We start from the raw sequence: 21665 nt of genomic DNA, 5'->3' as shown, positions 1-21665 counted from the left end.
AGTAGGTATCACAACAATATGACTGTGCTTTGTGTAAATTTAATTACTCGTATATCCAAATTTCACTTTTATTCATATGATAACAAAACCTACGAGACAGTATACGCATGTAGATCAGTTGGTCATGGGCCGTCGTCTGGCCAAGTTGGCAAGTCTCCTTTGTTAATTATATCGATCTATCTGCCCAATCGCCTTGCTGCAATCTTCTGGCTACGAAATGCTTCCTGACTCGTTCAACGGTTCGCCTATGGCCTTAATCAAGGCTGAAGAGCGATTTGTCAGATCGAAATTTTTCTACGAATTAACTACATACTAGGCTGGGTTGCACCATACTTTGATAAACGTCAAAAATCTGTCAAACTCCATACAAAAAGCACCGGTTATCGTCAAAGTTACGGTCAAATTTAGGTGGTGCAACTCAGCCTAAATACTTTGTAGTAGGTAAATGGTCAGTTTTTGGTCGAGTTAATTGCGAACCTGAATACTATCACAAACAACAAACTATGAACTAAGAAAGGCGCTACTTATGTGAAATTAATTTTTCAGTGCTTTATCCTGGAAAACGACTTTATTGCAGATAAACTAAGTCTTAAGTCTTTTCAGGTAGCAGCTGAAATATATTATTCAATCGTAATGCTGATTTGAAGCCAATATGTCCTTATCGCTTTTCATCTCGAGTTCCTCGTGTTTCTCTTTATTTTACATAACCTAAATATTCTAAAGGTCTGTTCAAAATACTGAGAAAGGTAAGAGTGGGGTATTCACATGAACGAAATTCAAGTATTCGACCTGTTTCAGAATCCTTATCCTATTACAGGTCGGTATATTGGTGGACATTCAAGAGCGCGCCCGCAGTCTATTAGAAAAGAAGCCACGCAAGTAAAGGAATTCCTTTCACAAGGTTGAATAAGACAAAATTCGTAATCAATGGGAAGAAGAGAGTTCAATAAAATATAAAAAGTGGTAAACATACTTATTAAAGAATTGAATGAAGAGATTCACAGTGACCCGATTTAATTTATATTTATTTTGAAGTTTCAAGTTGTTCAGAGAAAATCATCAACAAGAAATGACAGTTTTTTCATTACATTTCAACAGACTAGAGATCCAGGCGGTATATTGCGCGTTTCACATTTTTCGCATTTGATGTTACACATGGCGGCCTTGTATGCTGAAATATTGGGGAAACTCGCTGTAAATTTAAATAACAGCATCGTGCTTTCCGTAACTTGGATATTGTTTATTGTTGAAATGCTCTGATATTGGTGACCAACTATGAAAACATTGCCATACGCATTTCAAAATTTTAGATTCACATCTTCATAATTCCTGTGCGTAAATAACTACGACTTTTTGTAATGTTTATTTTCCTTGAAAGTTAAAATACATCCCTGAAACCGTACAAACGTTTTGTTTCTTTAAAATTCCCCGTAACAAACGGCAAGTAAGGTACCTACTCGTAAATACCACAGTGGCCTTTTCAATTTCATCTCATTGAAAAGAGCCTTGAGATAAAAACAGCGTAAAAACTTGTGGATTTCAGACAGAACCCATTAGGAGAGGAACTTAAATTTCACTCGTACATTAACTGTGGCTTGCTGGAAGACATTGAGTTACAAAGTGGGACAATGGAGCCGCATCGCGGAGTGAACTGCAATGTGCCTTTTTGTGAGATGGCTACATTTGCTCCGCTGCCGCCCGTCTCGACTCGAGAGGCCATTCTTGTGCGCTTGAAAGCATCCCATTGACGAATAAAATTGACACTGTTTATAGTGTGACAAACACACTTTTTGTTTAATAACTATCCCGCTGAAAACATTTTTGTTTCGTTCAACCGACTGGAAACAATTAGTTTGTGCAAAACGGTACGTGGTTTTTTTACCCACAGTTCCCGGTCACAGATAATAAAGAGTACACGGTATGAATGTTGCGTGTGAGTCCCGCCTTTACTCTTTTACTTTAATTTAAAGTCCAAAATGTGTTGAAGGTGGCGTGAGGCGCCTGGATGCGAGCGGCGCAGGACCGGTCTTTGTGGAAATCCTTGGGGAAGGCCTTTGTCTAGCAGTGGATGTCTTTCGGTTGAAACGAACGAACGAACGAAAGTCCAAAATAATTTGTTGACAAAATGTAAGGTTTATCGTATAATTGTGTAATCTAAATGAAAAACGCACCCGTAAAAGCTTCTTTGAACCTAAAAGCGTCAACCATAAAGCCACTTTAAAGTACGATTTTGTAACACGAAGTTGCAATAGACAATTTAATGGTTTTCACGTCGATCGTATCATTATTGAGTTATATTATTGCTTACACGAGACTTGGCAATTGTCGACCTCGAATTCGTAGGTGACACCGAGCTTTGTATTCAGGGCACTTGCAAGTTTTCAGAACATTCTGTTTGCCATTCAGTGTCGTAAACGCGCAGGCTATACTTTACATAATGCAATTTAGTATAGAGCACTTCCGATACGTCGAACTAAAAAGCTCCACTAAAATATAGACGGTTCAAGTCCTAGAAGTTTTAACCTTTTCTTGAAATCAGAGGACTTTTCCTCGCGATGTTATTTATTAGCTAACTGCCTTGGAAGAGAGTGTGGCAAAGTCTGCATCAGAAGGGTAGAGCATAATTATTATGAACCATTTCTAAACGTTTAACCTAATTATTATTTAAGGCTCGAATTATAATATGAGTGTGGGCTATAATATTTGAAATTACAATGTTTTATTAAAATAAATTGAAAACATTCTGTGAAACAAAGTCAAAGTATGAATTAACCACATGATTGTGGTTATTTTTACGGAATTGGGAATATTTTTGATGTATGTGTTTTAACTTGTTGCTTGTAGCGAAATAATTCCATGTCATGTGAAAAATAAATATTATTATACCAACTTTGAAGTCCGTAATTAATATGAGAAGTTATTTTAACGCAAAAGGTAAAGTACGGTAGAAAACTTCTCATTCCCTTCAAAAGATAATGAGGAGGTAAAGAGCTACCATCGCTAAGAACTTTCCATAATGATATCTAGAGTTTTCAGTGAATTTCGAACAAAGAAAATACTGCTCTTGGTCTGATATCTTAAGGAATATTTTTGGGAATCCGGTATCTCTGGTGACCGTTGTCAAAATAGCTAGTTTTACGAACATTTTACCTATATTTACTGAAGTAACGTCTTTAAACACCGGAGTAGCTTTGCTTGCAGTGAAAAGCAAACTTTTCACGTCGTGTATTGGCTCCCAGCGGGTATCTCCCTGGTAAAAAGGCCCCCTGCTGGGCGAAACTTAAGTATGTAGGTACCTACTCGCTTTTTAAGCTGCCGTTTGATTTACGATACGTGAAGTGATGTGATGGTACCTAAATACGCTCAAGCAAAGAAGTGTAGATAAATTATAGGACGGAAGTAAACAAATTCTTTTTTTTAAAGAAACACATTAAGTAATAGTGATATATTTTGTCTTAACCTCTACAACATTGCACAAACTTGCAACTTTGATAGTTGACATGTAGTAGCATAACAAAAGTAATGTACCTATGCTAAAACCTTTGCTAAAACCAATGTATAAAGGCGTTAATTGTATACAAAATACATTGATTTGAATAATGCAAATGCGCTTCCGCCGTCAGCCGGATAAACGAGTCAAAGCTTTGTCTACTGACGTAAATTCCCATATCCCTGAAATGAGCGGGATTTGTTGATACCGATATTTGGTTACAGTATTCATCGCGTATTCGTTTTGCGATGTGTCTCTTGGGATTTGATCGCATAAATCACGAGTCTGCACTATCATGATAAAATCACTGGAAATATTTGCACGTTTCATTCAGTCTGACGTTAGACTGTTAGTATGTGAATAGTAATAATATTAAAATATAAAACGTTGTCTAGTTTGTGTGTATTTATTACCTTCGAAGCATGGATTCGTAGAAATTAAATAACTTTTGTTTTTTCAAGTTAAAGAACTATTTTTAACACTGTTTTCTATACATAATTCTACCTAATTATCTTTAAAACTTTTATATTGTAAAAAAATAACTACTTTAAAATAGACAAGAAAGTAACAGATACAAAAAGAGATAGTAGGTATTTTTTATGTTACTCTATTTTCTTAACTTTAGTAAAAGCTAAGTACTAAGTATAAAATGTCCCTTATGTTTTACGCTACATAAATGGTAGGACTTTGGCCACACTTCGGGAATTACACCTAAGCGTGCCATTAACCATTATAAAGTCATTTTATCTCTTGCCCAAGCCGGTAACGTTACTAAGTCTGTAATTCCTTTGACGGTGGGCAATCTAGGGAGCGGAGCACAATTCGCTAACTTAGTTTTGAGTTTGCGCATTTACGAGCACAGTGCGGCGTTGGGACGATATTTTCATACGAAATACACTTGGCACGTTCCAACTGAACTCGGCATGACGCTGTGAACTTTACAGGTGGCACGTTTTTAAAATAGCAATTGGTATCGATTCTGTCTACGGCCACACTCCTAACATAGACGCCTAACGTGCGACAAATAAATTGGAAAACGAAGGTAACCTAACTAAGTTGCGGTCCGTGAAAATGGAATCGTTTACATTGTAACTGTTCGGTTGGACATCGTTAGGAGGACTAATGTTATTTATATCTTTGATACCTTTTGTTTTTTTTTGTTGGTTTTTAATCTCTGAATGACAAATCACAATGACTTTAGACTGCGTATACCGTACAGTGGTAATACTAAAATTACTCGATAGACTTTACAGCACAAAAGTTATAATAAACCAGCCCGTAATCTCTATGCGCAACATGCACAACTTTGTACTTACTTGTAACTACCCCTACTTACAGCTTCGCGTGACTACAGGCTACATTACTTGTCATGAATTTCAAACTGTGACCAGACTTGAGCACCGTATTTGCATTTTCCTCAATTCTTTTGTTTTAATGAAAGGTTTTATCACCGAACGTGGCTCTTAGATACAAAGGAGAGTTTCGTTTCAGATGAATTTTAACCTATCCAAAGTACAGTCCATCACATCAGACTATACATTTTTGGTGAAAAATAGCACTTATTACAACGAAATAAAATGCAACAGTGTTTAACTTGATCTGCTGTCTGTACATCCGAGCGAGCAGATTGTCAGTGACATTGCTGGCGACAATTATTATTCATTAGGCTGGTTTCGCAGCGTCCTTTCATCATGACTCGAGTCGTCTCGTTATGCCTTATTCAAAAGACTCTTTATGTATATTTTAATAAAAGAACTCCCGTGGCTGGAGGGCACATTGCATAATATAGCATTACATATGAAATACAATATTTTCAAAATATTTATCATCATGAGACTTTTTGAGACACCGCAAAGGTGAAGGCTGGTGGATGGCTGACATTTCACAAATGGCAGAGCTTTTAATGGTCGTGGCTTCTGAAAAGCGCTTGTTACAATAGTTCTAGTATTTATAGCCTTTGAATAGTTTACTCGTAAGGTAATCAAGCAATCATTTTGTTTACTATGGTCAAAAAATAAACTCGCTTCAAGTTAAATTTCTTAAAACGATTAAGTTTAATTAGGCTATGGAATTAGTTGTAAATATCCGGGTTCGTATTGTTTCTGTCGGGAGGGAAACGAATTGGGATGAATGCGCAGCTCGTGTAGCAATTAACACAAAATAAACGCGGGTCAAATGTTTGGTTCCGCACTTAATTACATTTGACCGGCGAATAATGTTAGCACAGTGCATGTGCGATGCAGATTTGTTCGATGAGTTGTGAAATTCATTTTCATTGCAATAATTAACAGAACTGTACACTTAAATTGGACAGCATGGCAACATTGGACATGAGAACCAAGTACCCAATATGAACATAAATAACATTATGAAATTAACTTAGATAGATAGTGTAATAGGTTAAACAAGCTACTAGAAACAATAGTGCTCTTTCAAACTTATAGTTTTAGATATTTATGCTATGCTTTCATTTAACCGATTAACCAATCAAAACTATACCAAAGTGAAATAAAGTAACAGCTAAACGACTTGTAAACACGATCGGCCTTCGTCAGTTAACGAAATGTTAAACTAACAAAGTTTGTGATTTTAGTCTAACGATAAAGGATGAACTGCGTCCGTTCAATTAGACAAAGCGGATGCTCTACCACGCCCTGAACAAATCGATTCCTGAAGCAACCACCTGAATGATAAACCTTTCATTGAGATCCTGGCCCATTGAATTTTACGTTTGTGTAAAGGGTCAATGGGTAGCTCCGAGTTAAGTGAACCTTGTACTTCAAATAAATTCTTTTGACGAATCTCAATTTAGCCTCAACCGGAGTTAGGCTTTGTGGTAACTATGTAGGTAGGTAGACTATTCATACGTTCATATAATGATTCAGATTTTACAAATATTTTGAACCGTGTTATCTTTATATTGAAGGCAAATTCGTCTGATCCTAGTGCAGCCATATTATGTTTCAATTCAATCAAATCAAATAATAAAGAACGAGTAGAGTAGTTAATTCTGACTAAAAAAAACGCACAAAAAATAGTTACATAATTAAGTCGCCATTCGAAGTGGTTCAACACCGTACTTTGGATTCTGAAGACATTCCATTTAATTTCCATAAACAAGCATACGAATTAGGCGTAGAAGTGTTTATGGCCTACAAGGCGGTTTACGCGTCTCAGAATGCTCGGGATTTCTATTGGTGGAGCTGCCAAAATTCCCAGTAATGGGAAGGATGTTATGGTAATGCCACTGGTAATGAAGAACACGAGTTTCTGCAAAAAGTAGCAGTAACAGCTATAAATGGGTAGTTAATTATACTTTCCAGAAGAAAAGTAAGGCGCTAGGTAGCTACCTATGACAATGACAAAAATATTACGACATACGAGTATATTCGTAGTTCTATTTTTTTTTTTTTTTTTTTTTTTTTTTTTTTTTTTTTTTTTTTTTTTTTTTGCTAGCCAAGGCAGGTATTTGACCGCAATCGCACCTGGTGTTAAGTGAGATGCAGTCTAGGATGGTACATATCTGCCCTGTAAGTGCCTATTCACTCTCGCCTTGAAAACGCCCGGATTATAGTGTTCAGGAAATACAGCAGCAGGCAGCGAATTCCAGTCCCTAGCTGTTCGCATTATAAAGGAGTCGTCGAAACGCTTAGTGCGAGCTGGTGGAATGTCGACAATGTAGGGATGGTACGCTAGCCTGCGTCTGGTTCCCCGGTGATGGAAAGGGGCTGGTGGAATTAAGTTATATAATTCCTTCGCACATTCTCCGAAGTGTAGCCTGTAGAAAACCGTTAGAGAAGCAACTTTACGGCGGTGGTCAAGTTCCTGGAGCGACGCTTCAACAAGGGTCGGGCTGTCGATTAGTCTCCTGGCACGCCTTTCCACCGAATCCAAAGCAGCCAAATATTTCTTGGCAGAGCCGTCCCAGAGGTGGCAGCAGTATTCCATGCAAGGTCGGATCTGTGCTTTATATAACTGCAGCCTTTGCTTATTGGAGAAGTACTGCCTTGCCCTCGAGAGGATACCAAGTTTTTTGGCAGCAGTTTTCGCTATGGATTCGATGTACTCGCCAAAGTTCAACTTGCTGGACATTTCGATACCCAAAAGTTGGAGTCGCTCGGTGATTTTAACAGGCACACCTCGGAATGTTGGAGCCAGACGAAATGGCCTTCGTTTGGCGGAGAACAGACACGCCTGTGTTTTGGACGCATCATTTGTATTATTTGCATCAAAAAGCACAGATAGCGAAACGAATAAAAATGGCTGAGAAAGCTAAGAGACATCTGTTGAGCTGACTTTTATCCCATTCTCGTTACCCTAACGTCAACCATAAGAAGGTTGTTTTACATTCCAGACAAGGACGTGTATGAGGGTTGAGGCATTGCAGCACCAATCTCCAGATAATGTCTCCATAAGTGGCGTCATTCCAGATTTGGGCCGCGCAAGCGCAAGCCACAGTAGCCCGCCCACCGCTGTAATTATAAACAGAATGCCTGGGATTGTGGGTACGGTATAATAAACATTCACTATGAAAGGGTTGGGCTGAACAATGAAGTCGTTTTTACCTCGTAGATAGATGTACTTGTTTGTAATATTGTTTAGAAAATATGAGTCGAGAGAAAATGTGTCCCTAATCAAACCATTAAGCGTTAAGACGGCCTAGGCTGATTTTAGCTGTGCAAATGATTGTGTTTCTTGTAAATAATGATGGTATTCTTTCCATACCGGTGCTAAATCCGATCTTGTGCATGTAATTTATTAACTTTTTTTTTAGAACCCCAGTGTTGCTTAAATGTACACACACTCTCTCTCTCTTTAGTTCGTACGGTGCTAAGAAAATTGGAGTGGTTTCCAACTTTGATGGACACAAACGATGTCCTAATCATTGCGGTCCGCATTATTAGCGAGTAAGACGTCAGACCTGACAAGGGTCGACCAACTTTACACTGCTCTACATAAATTATGACATGACACGTTCTGTAGACGTGACAAATTGACCTAAATCATCACGAGTTAAAGTTATATAATGCGAGTCATTTTGTGTAAGTACGAGATTGAAACAGATGAGCGTTTGATACTTATAACATAATAAATAATAATCTATTTTTTATGTAGTATGGACTTAATTTTGATAACAACGTCATCCGGAGGGTGCAGTTTTAAGATCTATGGTGGAATAATGTTACTTAAAATTCAAAGGTACTCGTTCCTAGAAAACCAATTTAATTCCTTTTTTTAACCGTAAGATAAAATTTAAGTGGTTAGCCTGACCTTAGCTGATTGGTTACAAATCAAGGCTTAGGTGAAAAAGTACTAGGTAAATGTCATAGATATTATCTTTACAAGTGTAGCAATTTTCATATAGGTAGGAGAATATCGTTTATACAGCTCTAGCTCATACAAGTTATGTCAATTGACTGACGGTGTCGGTGCCAAATATCATATTGTAAAATAATATCAATAAAATAAATAGTTAATCCCGATTGAAACGCTTAAATGGCAATCGTCATCGGCGTACATGAATAGTTAATGTTATAAATGATAGAGTACCGGCTCTATATCTATAAGGTATAACAGTATTTATATTTAATGAATAATACTCAAGCTAGTAGTCTGTTTGCTTTTAACATGTAAAAATAGCAATCAAAAAGGCATGCAAAACCTTTTTAATAAGTGATAGTACATATAAAACTGGTAGCCCAGCGAACTTTATTTCGTGAAAGATAGGATTTTAAATCGAAGTTTGGTCTAGTTTAGTTTCTCGATCCTGAATTGGTTGAATTCTGTTGAACCACTTATTTTCACCTCAATACTGAGTGAGGAGGGTTCGCAGACTAACAGTGCTTTGGCAGGTGTAGGTAATATACATCTTATCTTCATGTAATGCTGTTGCCTTTAATACTTTTAGTATTTTCAGGCACAAAAAAAAAGTTTTCAGGAAGCTGTTTATACAAAAATACTCGTACACTGAAAAATTATATAGTTACTGTTTACACAAAAAAGTGACATGCGAACTGGAGGTACTTTGGTTATGAGGAAAAAATATTGTATAAAATAGAGAAACTATTTTGTAGAGAGCTAAACCTGGTTTGGTTATACGTTAACACTCAGTTCGCAAGTCTCTTTATTTTTGTGTACAAGCATTACTGCCTACACAAAATGTTTACTTACGTAAAAAAATGTTTCAATGAATATCCAGACCAATTCTGCACTTGCGGTCAACCAATTAGCCAAACAAAATAATATCGAAAAGCGCTTTCCATTAATCAAACGTGTGGTCTTTCAATTAAGTTAATTCGGCTGGATTTACGTAATCCTTGTAATCCGGCGTACAAGTGTTAAGAGCTTTGTCCGTAGGCTAATCAATTGTTGGCCCGCGTACATTCCACTCGAAAACAAATCGTTTGTTCGCGGGATAAGTGGGTTAATTTGAATAAAAAAATGCTTTCGCGTGCCTATAATTTATCGGCTTATTTAATTTAAAACCTTTGACCTTTTAAGGCTGGGTTGCACCATCTTACTTTAACTTTGACAAACGTCAAAAATCTGTCAAAATCCATACAAAAAGCACCGGTTATCGTCAAAGTTAGGTGGTGCAACTCAGCCTAAGTGAGGAAAAAAGTGCGCACTTAGCGTATCGTTAGTAAACTTTTTGTAGCGTTTATTCTCAATGGAAGGTTTCATCTTTCTTGTCAATGATGGCTTCAGAAAAATTCTGAGAATGCCTATTATAAAATTTAGCGCATTCACACTAACACTAATTTAAAAACTGAAAAATGAACTTCCAACTACGTGAAGCAGCAATTTCGTAGCACTGATAACATTAATCAATATACACATGAAATTTCAGCTTTTTAGTACAAAAATAATGAAATCATTTTCACGTGTTTATAAAGCAGAATAAAGCGTAATCAATAACGCTATCCCCATAACATAAACTATTCCATACATAATTAAGTTATTTTATAATTCCACCTAAGCACTCGACGTATGTAAATCAATATAACGTAGATACAGTGGAAAACACAATGTTTTAGCATACTAGAATTAATATGAGTTGTGACAGTTTTGTATGGTTGGTAAATGACTATTTTGTGTGGTCATCACAAAATACTTGCTTCTAAAGGACTTGGAACTTTTGAGCTTTTTGATCCGATGAATCAGTAGAGCCATAAGTTTCTCAAGATTATAGGAGGGCAAATGTGCTTTGCATTGCTTATAAAGACAGCATACTTAATACGTGATCCATTAGAATAGATTCGTATGGTTCTAACTGTACTCTCCGTATTATATAACATGGTGGTGGTATCGATCTGAAAGGTCTTTAAACCCAGGGTGGCAGTATAAAAAAGGTCGCGTTGTATAGCGTCTAATTTGATTGCTATATTTATGCCATTTCGTGCTGGCGCTCTTATCTATGCATATGAAGCCAGGTACCTAGGTACTCATGCGTACAATCAACAAGCCAGGCTGAGTAACAAAAACTAGCAGTTCCAGAAGGAAGAGTCTAATTCTGGGTGTGAAATAATATATTTATTTTACTATTTGTTACAAGTTTGGTAAGGCCATTAGCCTTAAGAAAAAAGTAAAAATTCCTACTTGAATAGAAAAATAACTTCTAACTAGGTCTTACGACGAAATACAATTAAAGTTAACAACAGAAGGCACACATTAGAAGGAAAGCACATTGATTTTTGATGAAAATTATTTTCATGATTGCAAATAAAAGGAAAACTACATAAACATTTTAAGTAAGAAATGTTGTACTAATTATTTTACGTGGAAAAAGTACCTACAGTCAGTTTTGCCTCAACCTTGTAGTTATTTATAGTCAGTTTGTATGTGATATAATGCGATCAGAGCAAGTGCAAGGGTGCAAGTTATTATTATGCTCAGAGTGATGCCTCTCGCCAGGTAGGATTATTCTGTTTCACAAAGCCGATTTCAGAAGCTTATACGCCTTCAGTTCAGGGGAAAATGTACCTTATGATGTTCATTACTTTGTGAAAATATGACGTGGAGTTTTTTAATGATAAGATTAAATATGAATTACTCTCAATATGGTTAAAATTGCAACATCCCTAGAGGATATTTGCGACTTTCCTGCACTAATGAAGTTTGACTGCACTAACAAGAGTCAAGTTTTATTTAAATGTATAATACAGGCAATTTTCGTTTTTAGGTAGAGCTCATGTACATTTTGAAATACGCTGGGCAAAGCCGTTTTACCAACCTACATAATAATAATATGTAAATGGGAAACACATTAAGGGACCAAATCTTCAAAACTGAAAGGTTCAGCAACATTTAATTCCCCTAACGGTCGCACACGGCAACGCTCCATACAACCTAAGCACTTCCCCAGTTGGCTGGGCATTGTTGCAAAATCGTACCTATTACAATAACACAAGATTCTACAATGTTTAACTTGACGTGCTGTAGCGTAGTTCGTACATAACGTAACTTAGTACCTAAGATTTCTTCACGTAGGTCTTTGGAGTCTTCGATTGAGATTTCCTCGAATTATAGTCTCAAGTAGCTCTAGTAATACCGAAGGTAAATACCTACCTACCTACCAAAATACCTACATGTAGCTTGCCTGTACTTGATTGAAGCCATTAGCTTCCTAAAGTTCTATTTCCCAGTGTCTACTTTAATATCAAACCATAAATGAAATCCAAACAACCTAACGATGAAGCTTAGGAGTAAACCTATAGCAAAATTACATGAATCATTTCCACGCAATTTGATGATAAAATGACTTGCAGGTTTTTAATGCGATAGAAAAAACAAGTGAAATAAACTCGCGAGCACTTTTACTCTGCTATTTTTCCAACCACAAAAATACCTAAAATAACGTTAGTAGACTGTCATAAACATGCCTACTTACCCGTGCTTACATAGTGCTCAGAAAATTTAAGTAAGAGTTTATTAGTGCCACCCCACAAAGTGCTAATGTAGCTCAACCTAACTAAAGCGTGCAGAGTGTACCTTCGTTAATTTACAATGAATGTGAATGTAGCTGCTTAATTAGTGCAGGTAAAACTCAAATATTCCACAGCTTCATTAACGAACAGCATTCGTTTCGACACCGGTAATGGATTCGCTGTTAAAAGTGGCGGCTATTTTAAATCCATCGATCGGTAGCCTACTTTTGCTCGCATATTTTATTGAAAAGCTTACAGGCCACACGAAACCGCTTAGCGCTATTAAGCTGTGTTAGCTGAAAAAGTTCTTCGTTCATTTGTTACGATAAATTTGCTAGGTAACAGTCGGCAGGTCTGTACGTTATAGCTTTTTTGTTGGAAAGTATGTACCTATATTGGATGTCAGGGTTTATCTACAATATGTGCCGTCATCCGTACATATTTACAGCATCGCAAATTGCTAAATTTCAGCTGGACTATCGTAGACGTTAACAGTATTACGGCAGTGATGTGTCGGCGGACATGACGGCAAAGTGGTGTGACGTCCTTTGGAAGTCAGAAAATGTCCAACAACGTTTCTAGCGACAAGAGTTGTAGAATTTATGTTGAAGTAGGGTACAAATAGAATCGTTGCGTGATATTAAAAAATAATAATAAGTAATAACTGTAAGTGACTCTGTCAAAGTTTGAAGTACTTAGGTACTTATTATACTTATCTGAACCTTGATAATATTTAAATGAATAATTCATGGGATCAACATAATTACAATTTCAAATTCATACGGCAACTTGTCACATTTTTTTCTATAAATCCTTGGCTAAAATACACATACTTAGGTATTATTTGTTATCACATCTCAACGGATATATCAATTGTTTTAGTACATTGTTCAAGACAACTGAATTTCCAGCAAATTGAAAAAGTAAACTGCTTTTCGTTTGCATGTATTTTGCAAGGAAACTTCATTCATTTGGCGCAGAGGCAAGGTGCAGAGCGGCCGCGCTGCATCGAGATTAAACTCTACATATTTGAACGTGTGGTCTGCATCAACCTGCATCGGGGAGATGAGCTTTATTGTCATGGCATCCTCTAGATGTAGACCATATAGACGATAGTCAATAATTTTTTATTAACCGTTAGTGATAAGTTTAGCAAAAACCACCGATTTACATTTTCTAAAACATTGTTTTTATCTACCCAATGAAATCAGTGTACCACCGATTACCTTCTTAATTCTGGAATTAGAATCTCACATGCTTAATATTCAGTATGTTTGATTCTAATAAATTTTCGTGCCTCTCTTTCACAAGTTGGTATATAGTAGAACGAATCTAAAAAAATCTCTACAATTCTCTAACCAGACTACGGAGGTGGGTGGACATATTTTGCTTTACTTTAGTAACCCAGACCCAAGCTTTTATAATTAACCACAAAAAGCTTCTCGCACCCAGGTTTAACTACTGAAATATTTGTTTATCCTGCGACGGAATCCTTTTACCCGGCCACGCTTCCACCGCACTTAAGCCCGGTTTTCACCAAGGCGGAGCGGAGAAAAGATGTTTTTTTGAATAACCAATCAGATTCCATTATTTGCATATCTCCACTCTGATCCGCTTCGGTGGAAATGGATCGAGCGGAGAAGTGTCGGGCGAACTTGTTTTTCTATAGAATTTGACAGCGGCGGCGGCGCGGCGCGGCGCCTTACGAATAAGAGCGGAGCGGTGTGGTATTTGATAGATAGCAATGGACTGCCAGCTGACAGCTACGCAAAGCTCATCCATCTCCTCTCATCTCCGCACTGCTCCACTCTTCTCCGCTCCGCTTTGGTGGAAATAAATAAATAGCCTGCCAGCTACGCCGCACATCTCTCGTCTCCGCCTTGGTGGAAACCGGGCCTTAATGTACGTCGCTCGAAACAACTTGAACATTTTTATTCACACCCCTCTGATTAAATTTGTTGAGGTTTCTTGACTGTTACTTTTGGATTTCCCTGGGGATTATACTGGGCGCTTTTGTAGTGAAAATATACAACTGTATAAACTTACATGAGTGTTGAAATTATTCTGTAAACAAATAAAATCACTAACGAGAAAGTCCGCATAAAAATGTGTCCACTACTTCGCATAAAAATCGTCGAATATATCTTCTCGTTTTCAAAACATTTTTCATTGCTTTGCTTCTATTGGTCATATAGGTATAGCCTTTCTCGATAAATGAGTTTTCCAACACATAAATATTTTTTTAAATCGAACCAGGTTCCTGAGATTAGCGCGTTCAACCAAACAAACGATCTCTTCAGCTTCATAATATTAGTATAGATAAGAGGCAAGCAAAAAAATAGACTGTGTTTGTCAGTTAGACAAAAATAATACGAGACAATCGATAAGAATTGGCGCCTGTTAAGCAATTTTAGCTCCTACGTTTCTGCTTAACCGTAGGTAGGTAGTGGAAATAGACTGCAATTTTCCCAGAATAGAAATAATCAATGCATTTAAAATACAGTTCACGGAACCAACAGCTGACGTTTGTATCATTTAATAATTAAAACTGCGATATAGGCGCGCCCTAGATAGAAAATATAGTGATATCTAATAACAGAGAGTCGCATAAAATATTTCTATTTTATCGTTTGATTGTGGTTCTCCAAGCATGACAAGTAACGCGAAAGAGTTTATTATGTCATAATTTTCTATATTAATTTAAATGTCGATATTTTCAAATTAGTATTTTTTTTATAGTGCACATTATTATTAGATAAAATGTATTGTACTTATAGCATATTCAATAATTAACGAATGTATTTTGATTATACATTTTAATTAAAGTTTACATTACTTCATAAATTTACAATTCCCTGTCGTAAAGTGGGTCAGTTGTCCTGCTACCATGTTTAAAGAGCAATAAGAAAAAACAAACAAGCGGCCGTTGTTTTGTTTAGAGCAGCGAATAGAAATAGACATTAACTACGCATCGCCAATGAGTTGGCTCGCACTGGTTTGCAGCGGATTAATCAGTAGGTATTGCAATCAACGAGCGTCATACCAAAATTAGTGCGAAGTTGATTTTGGTAACTTTGTCATCAGGATCTAGCATTGACAGCTACGGGTAGGTTTTTGTGAATTTTTCCTATCTTACTTATCTAGCTGCAATAAAAGGAACACTTCTATAAATATAGTGAAAAGCATAACTTCATTAATTGATTTTCTTTATACTTTTCAGGAGTAGCAGAGCCCAAATTGTAGAGCACAAAAAGTAGGCAATTACTCACACGAAATACGAAAAGTTAAAAGGCTTAATTTGAGCGGTCAGATTAGTCGAAAGCGTTGATTGTGTTTTTGAAACTAGAAGTGAAAAAGCCAGTTAAGCATGAATGTAGAGCTCTACCAATCTACACTTAAGACGACGATCAAAATAATTACTTGAAGCTGAGTTAATTCATGTAAATTCAACATCTTACAAATTACTATTAGCAACCGAATCCGTACGAGTTCGTTAGCGTAAGCATGCGTCAAATGCCAATAATGGGACACGTCACTTTGTCTAATTTTAATGCTTCGGTGACTCGTGATGAAAGAAAACGACCTGTCAAGATATTACTGGCACGTGTGAACACCACGCACTATTTACTACCACTTTACACATTGTTTCTGTTGGTGCGGCTTCATAAATCTTGGGCAGGTTCCAAACATTTTCCGTCGTGGAACACTACAAGATTTATTTGAGATAACTTGAATGGATAGTTTCGTATTGGGAAGAGATTTTGCAGGAAATTGATGTATGAGTTATGGGGAAAACATTAATGTTGTAACGTTTTATGTTGACACAAATCGCACTTTTATTTTGAAAATGTCGTCTCTGTAAGTGCTTTTTGAAGCAATCTAAAAGTTTAAGTTCACGAAAAACCTATTTTCATAAATCTATTGAAAACAACAATAACTAATTGGCGAAGTGGACAATGTCAGTATATCAAGTAAAGTAACAATACTGGAAGAGTTAAAAATGTAGACTCTGTAGGTGATGCTAACTAGCACGCTTACCAAGGCTAGTAGTGTAGTCCTGCTCACAATTAGGAGAGAGCAGTGAACAATAGGATGAAATAATTTAAGGCTCTATCAGGCGCCTATGAAAGTGAGGGAATTTGCTGAATACAAATGCTCCTAATGTTGTAACAAAGAGAAGCTACTAATTGGAAGTCCCGGGAGAAGCAACGGTGTCTTCATTACTCCTGAATGCATAAGTTCGCGCTTTCTATGAAATTATAAATATTTATAACGTTGCGAGATGAACTCAAACACTGTTACATCAAAGGACACCAAGAATTCTTGTGAATATTACGGTGAAGTTAAAATTATAGGATGAAATCCTGAACGTAAACGAATAATTATTAACTTGGTTGGGTATAGGTATATGGGCATTAAATTCATAAAAATGAAATCTAAATTCCAAGTGAGATTGCTCATAAAGTGTGGCCCACAAATGGGTTATTGCATTATGATTATACTCGTGCACTATAAAGTTCTCTCTTTACTGTCCTTTCTCCTTTATTGCCGGAAAAATAATAATAATAAACAGGAAACATTTTTCATATTGGTAACTTAATTTCCACAACATAAGCTTTAAGCTTACCTAGAACTTTAACGTAACTTAAGCTTGAAACACAGAAAACGGGACGTGAGTGAAACGAATTGTTCCTTTAGTTAGAGTACTACTTTAGGTAGAGACTCATAGAGCTGCCTTCAACAAAGAGTGGATAATGCGCTTGCACCGTTTCTAATGGCAAGAATATGGTATTGTATCACAACAATAAAATACAGTAAAGTAATTTATGTTTCATTATTATTAAACTGACGTTTTCACCGCGTTCTACCAAAGACTGGTCCCACCCGATTCTCTCCGATTCGCCTTCTGTTTATAGCAACCTTTATAGAAAAAGTAACTACACAGTTATTTGTTCTGAAACGTAGAGTAAAAGACGTTCGGAAAGAGCTACGTAGGTACAGTAATGCCTTCTAGAACTACGGATATTAGCCGACTGCTGCCAAATTATCCGACTCGGATATTACAACGGCAATTTCCAGCTCGTAAAACTATTTGTAGAACTTGAAATTCCAGTATTAAGTACTAACAGCACTCTTATTAAGTAAATAGAGAGAACTCGAGTCGCAAACTTTACACTGTAATTACGGAATTAACTTTGTCGAATGATAAAATATTTGACGGATAAAACTTTGGAAGTCGCTATTGTCATTGACACTCTTTAAAAGTTTTCACTATTGTTCAGACTACAAATATTTTTCATAAGCAACAATATCAGAATAGATAACTTATTCTGTGTGCTTACCATGAGACCTTGCCATGAGTTTACGTACATACTCGTAAGTAACGTAAACTCGTGGTAAGCACACTGTATCTGCCCGTAATTAATTCCGAGCCAAATTACATTTTAGATCAAAATTACACTCAGTTATTTAAATGTTGACCAACCAACAACCTCATGTGTACTAACCGCAGAGCAGTATAAACACTTCGTCACATGGATGCAAATAATTAGTTTGTTCACTATATTATATTAAAGTCAGGTACTCACTTGTAAGCAGTAACTAATATCTTGTTTCTATTTACAGAATTTACAAAAACAAAGAAAATAACGTTAATTTTTGCAGCGAATCAAATGGCGGCGTAAAGCATTTCGAAAACATGAATCAAAACGTGTTGCTAACAGCCATTGGATAGGTTAACTATTAGATAATGATTATAGATTATATCAGACTCATACATACATCTATCTAGTGCACACACTTTATAAGCGTTAAGCTTAGAACCGGATTGTACTGATTTTATTGTAACTACTAGGTAGGTAACAGTTAGATAGCTAGTGAGAACACCCCTTCAAATTAATGATAGAGTTAATGAGTTTTTAGAAATTAGATTCGTGTTTGTGGAGGTTCATGATGTTTGCCATAAACATGTAAGTTTGTAAATTATTATTAACTAGCTGCTCCCCGAGCAACGCTTGGAAGTTCCAAGTTAATACTCATTTTCTAAAGTAGTTTGTGTCAATATTATTTTCATGTCAGTCAAGACTTTTTATTTGATGACTACGAGTGGTGTAAGAGTCAAGCTATGTCGAAGAGTAATATTTCGAGAGCTTAGTAGGTATATAAAAATAAAAATTAAAGCTTTTGCCAGGCGGTGACTGATTGAACACACCTAATACACGTTACGCTTTAATATTCCATGCACGTGATTCAAAAGCGATATCAAAATCATAATAAAAACCCTTCGAAACAATATTTACGTTTGAAATTGAATGTGCGTGGGTGCATCCAGATTTTTAATCAGCATAAAATCGGATAGTGGTGATATTATATGGCGACAAAAGCTGACCGAGGTTGGAAAGCCCATTTAGTTTTTACGAGCGATCGGTTCGTCAAACGCGGATGACTGGGACCTTTTAAATGGGGCCTATCCAAACTTGTCATAATCCTGTTTCCATCTACTTAATGGCGTCTGACAGTTTAATGGCGTGCCTGTTCGGGAAATCGTTAAGTTAGTGGCAGGAAAGACTAATAAATAATTCAGTTATGGCACAAGCTTTGAAGTGAATTTTGCTTTTATAGGAGGTAACATAGCGTTGTCGAATCGAACTCGATAACATTACATTGCCTTGCTAGAGGCAATTTTCACCTTCGTTTTCCTTTATTGGAAAGATTTCAACGCGTTTATGCAAAGCGGTGGGATGAATTAAGATAAACTGCTGATTTCTTCCCCAAATATTAAGGAAATCTGTCCGCATTATGCTTACTGCTGAGTGATTTATTCACTGAAGGAGTGCCATGATATAAAACAATATTAACTTTAGTTAATGTCGGGATATCTATCAGGATTAAGAGCTTATCACGTTACAATACCTATTAAATACACTCTAAACTTAGTTTTGATACTTGTACATAAAGAACATAGAAAGACAATAGTAACAAAGAAAATTATGTAATAGTAGGTATTGTCGAACATGGCTTCTATTCTACGAAGGATTCGGAGGTTGTCATTGTGTTGTAATCTACCCATTGCTCACATTCCTTCCATTTCCTAGTAACAATACTTATACGTTTTTAGTTTCTATCCGTAAACTAATAAGGACGGGTTATGAATTGAAGGTTCAAGCCCAAGTCAATTCAGGATGTTAACGGTTGGTTACAAAAGTACTTCCTAACAAAAAAGTAATTCAGGAATGACGTAAAAGATTTTATACAGCTCGATTCGGACCTATATATCTGACCTAGTTTCCTGAGGATATACGTCATACTTTGGCTGTATCCCAATTTTGGAAAACGAATTCATCGCCGACGGAATATGCTAACGCGTCTACGGTTTTCGTAGCAATCGCCCACTTTGCCGTAGGCAGTGTTTCAAATCGTAACGGATCAAAATATGAGCTACGAAAGGCGGGTAACGGATTTTTTACGACTAATAAATAATACGAGGACGATGCAATTGCTGTATTTTGCGTAATATTTTAATCAATTTCATAACTAATCTACCTTTAATTCTTGATAATTTCTAAAGTAACTTAAGAGACAACAATTTAGATTAATTTGATTGTTAAAATCATATCATAAACATTCATTTTAACATCAATAGACTGTTACACAAAACACCGCAAGGAAAACATCCGCACACCTGTATTCAATACAAAAGAATAGTAAAAAGTTACCTTCGCCGCTCCCACCGCAGTATCGATTCCTACCACCAGCGCTGGTCCAACGGCCACCACTCGGCCGCAAGCAAAGCAAAACTAAACAAATTAACACAGCACTTTAAAACGTCCACACTATTAAATAACCGACCGGCGAATACCTCATCGGGCCACTTTTCGCCACAGTCAACTTTGAAAACTTGAAGAACTAAAAAACAAAAGCCAGAAGCTGAAGTCCAGGATTTTTCGGGGGTATCCGACGAGGAGCGGGTGTTTTTCGGCGTCGGAATTGAAGAGCGCGCACCGCGGGAAAGTTTTATATCGTTTTCCGATTCTCCATTTCGTCCGCGCGCACGGGAGAAAGTTTTCAGCGGAACGTTAGAAGGCGAGTGTGCTTTTGTTACGCAACTCACTGCGGAGCGACTCCGCCAGGGGGCATCGCGCGTACAGTGGCGCAGTGGCGAGCATGCGCACTGCCACTCGGCGCGCTGCCGTCGCCGCTCTACGTGCGACCGCCATAAATCTTGCCTCTCCTCACCAGGCGACGTCCCCAGAGAGCTCCAATCTCCATCACCAACTTTAAACTACCAAGTTTGTTGACACAACAGACTCGCGTAGACAGAATAAGATCCAAATGTAAACCCTTTAGCCGCTAGAAACTGACCCACTTAATGTTGTGACTGTGGCTTGGAGGAAAGTCAATAATAAAGCTGGAGGTCAGGGCGCTAAGACGTTGCGTGAAACCACTGTAATGGCAAGGCGGCAGGCGAGCCCAATCTTCGACCTCGCTTTGTAAATAATTTGATACAAAATGTGAATCATATTCAGCATTAAAGTATGCTTTCACAATTTTAGGAGACAATTTCTTTTTTATATTTAAATGAAGCAGAATAATAGCTTAGGTACTTACCAAGTTTTATTGCAAACTAGCGGCCGCCCGATACTTCGTACGCGTGGACCCCTTTTGGGGTTGAATTATGCAAATCTCGCCGTAAAAACCATCCTTCAACGAACATTAAAAAAAAAAGAATTGGTAAAATTGGTCCAGGCGTAGTTGAGTTATGCGCTTACCAACACATTTAGCGATTCATTTTTATTATAAGTAGGTTACCAAAATCGACACCCACCTTTCTATTTAAAAGCGGCGTTTCTCACTAATTACCGGCCATTGTAGCAAAACCACCAGTAATGATAATGACACATCGCGAATCTATTGCTGAGCAGTTTGGTCTATTTATAGCGGTACTGAAATTCATTAGTTCATGACCATTAAGAATACGGTGATTAAAATTTATAGCTAATTTCTTTACAAATTGCAAGGAAGGAAACAAGCGCGTCCATTCGATTATATCGGTTACGATTCCTTACGATCCTAAAGGCATTTTCATTTTCCGAATGAATAAATCTGGGTTTATACCTACTTAATTCTTAGAAAATAATTTTATAACTCGCTGCTGAAAACGTCACAAAACTTTCAATGAATGGTCATGGTCATGGCAATTTGTTTGTGAAAAATGTTGTTTGAAAAAATATGTTTGTGAAATATTTTCT

At 36.9% G+C, this 21665-nt stretch overlaps 2 protein-coding genes across 6 annotated transcripts in view; both read right to left on the bottom strand.

Moving 5' to 3' along the window:
- LOC135073884 (glutamate-gated chloride channel) overlaps positions 1 to 20545 on the bottom strand; it is a 92419-nt gene extending 71874 nt beyond the window's left edge. For all 5 annotated transcript variants that reach the window (XM_063968117.1, XM_063968118.1, XM_063968121.1 and 2 more), the window contains exon 1: positions 20133 to 20545. The gene's annotated coding sequence lies outside the window, so the exon portion shown is untranslated. The remainder of the gene's footprint in view (positions 1 to 20132) is intronic.
- On the bottom strand, positions 6620 to 7582 carry LOC135074202 (uncharacterized). The gene is made up of 2 exons (XM_063968503.1): positions 7252 to 7582; positions 6620 to 6693 (listed from the first exon to the last, which is right to left on the bottom strand). The coding sequence occupies exons 1-2, from the start codon at positions 7580 to 7582 to the stop codon at positions 6620 to 6622; spliced, it is 405 nt and encodes a 134-aa protein (XP_063824573.1).
- Positions 20546 to 21665: the final 1120 nt, after the last annotated feature.

The sequence above is a fragment of the Ostrinia nubilalis genome, chromosome 8, assembly GCF_963855985.1.
Source record: "Ostrinia nubilalis chromosome 8, ilOstNubi1.1, whole genome shotgun sequence".
In the NCBI taxonomy this organism is placed as follows: domain Eukaryota; kingdom Metazoa; phylum Arthropoda; class Insecta; order Lepidoptera; family Crambidae; genus Ostrinia; species Ostrinia nubilalis.
Note: the sequence above shows the minus strand (reverse complement) of the source record. Positions and strands in the feature narration are given on the sequence as shown.

Excerpts from the sequence above, each read along its gene's own strand:
- LOC135074202 (XM_063968503.1), bottom strand. The coding sequence starts at position 7,582 with ATGTCCAGCAAGTTGAACTTTGGCGAGTACATCGAATCCATAGCGAAA. Across the intron at positions 6,694-7,251 it reads CAGGCTACACTTCGGAGAAT|CTCCACCAATAGAAATCCCG; the intron begins GTGCGAAGGAAT and ends GAATTTTGGCAG.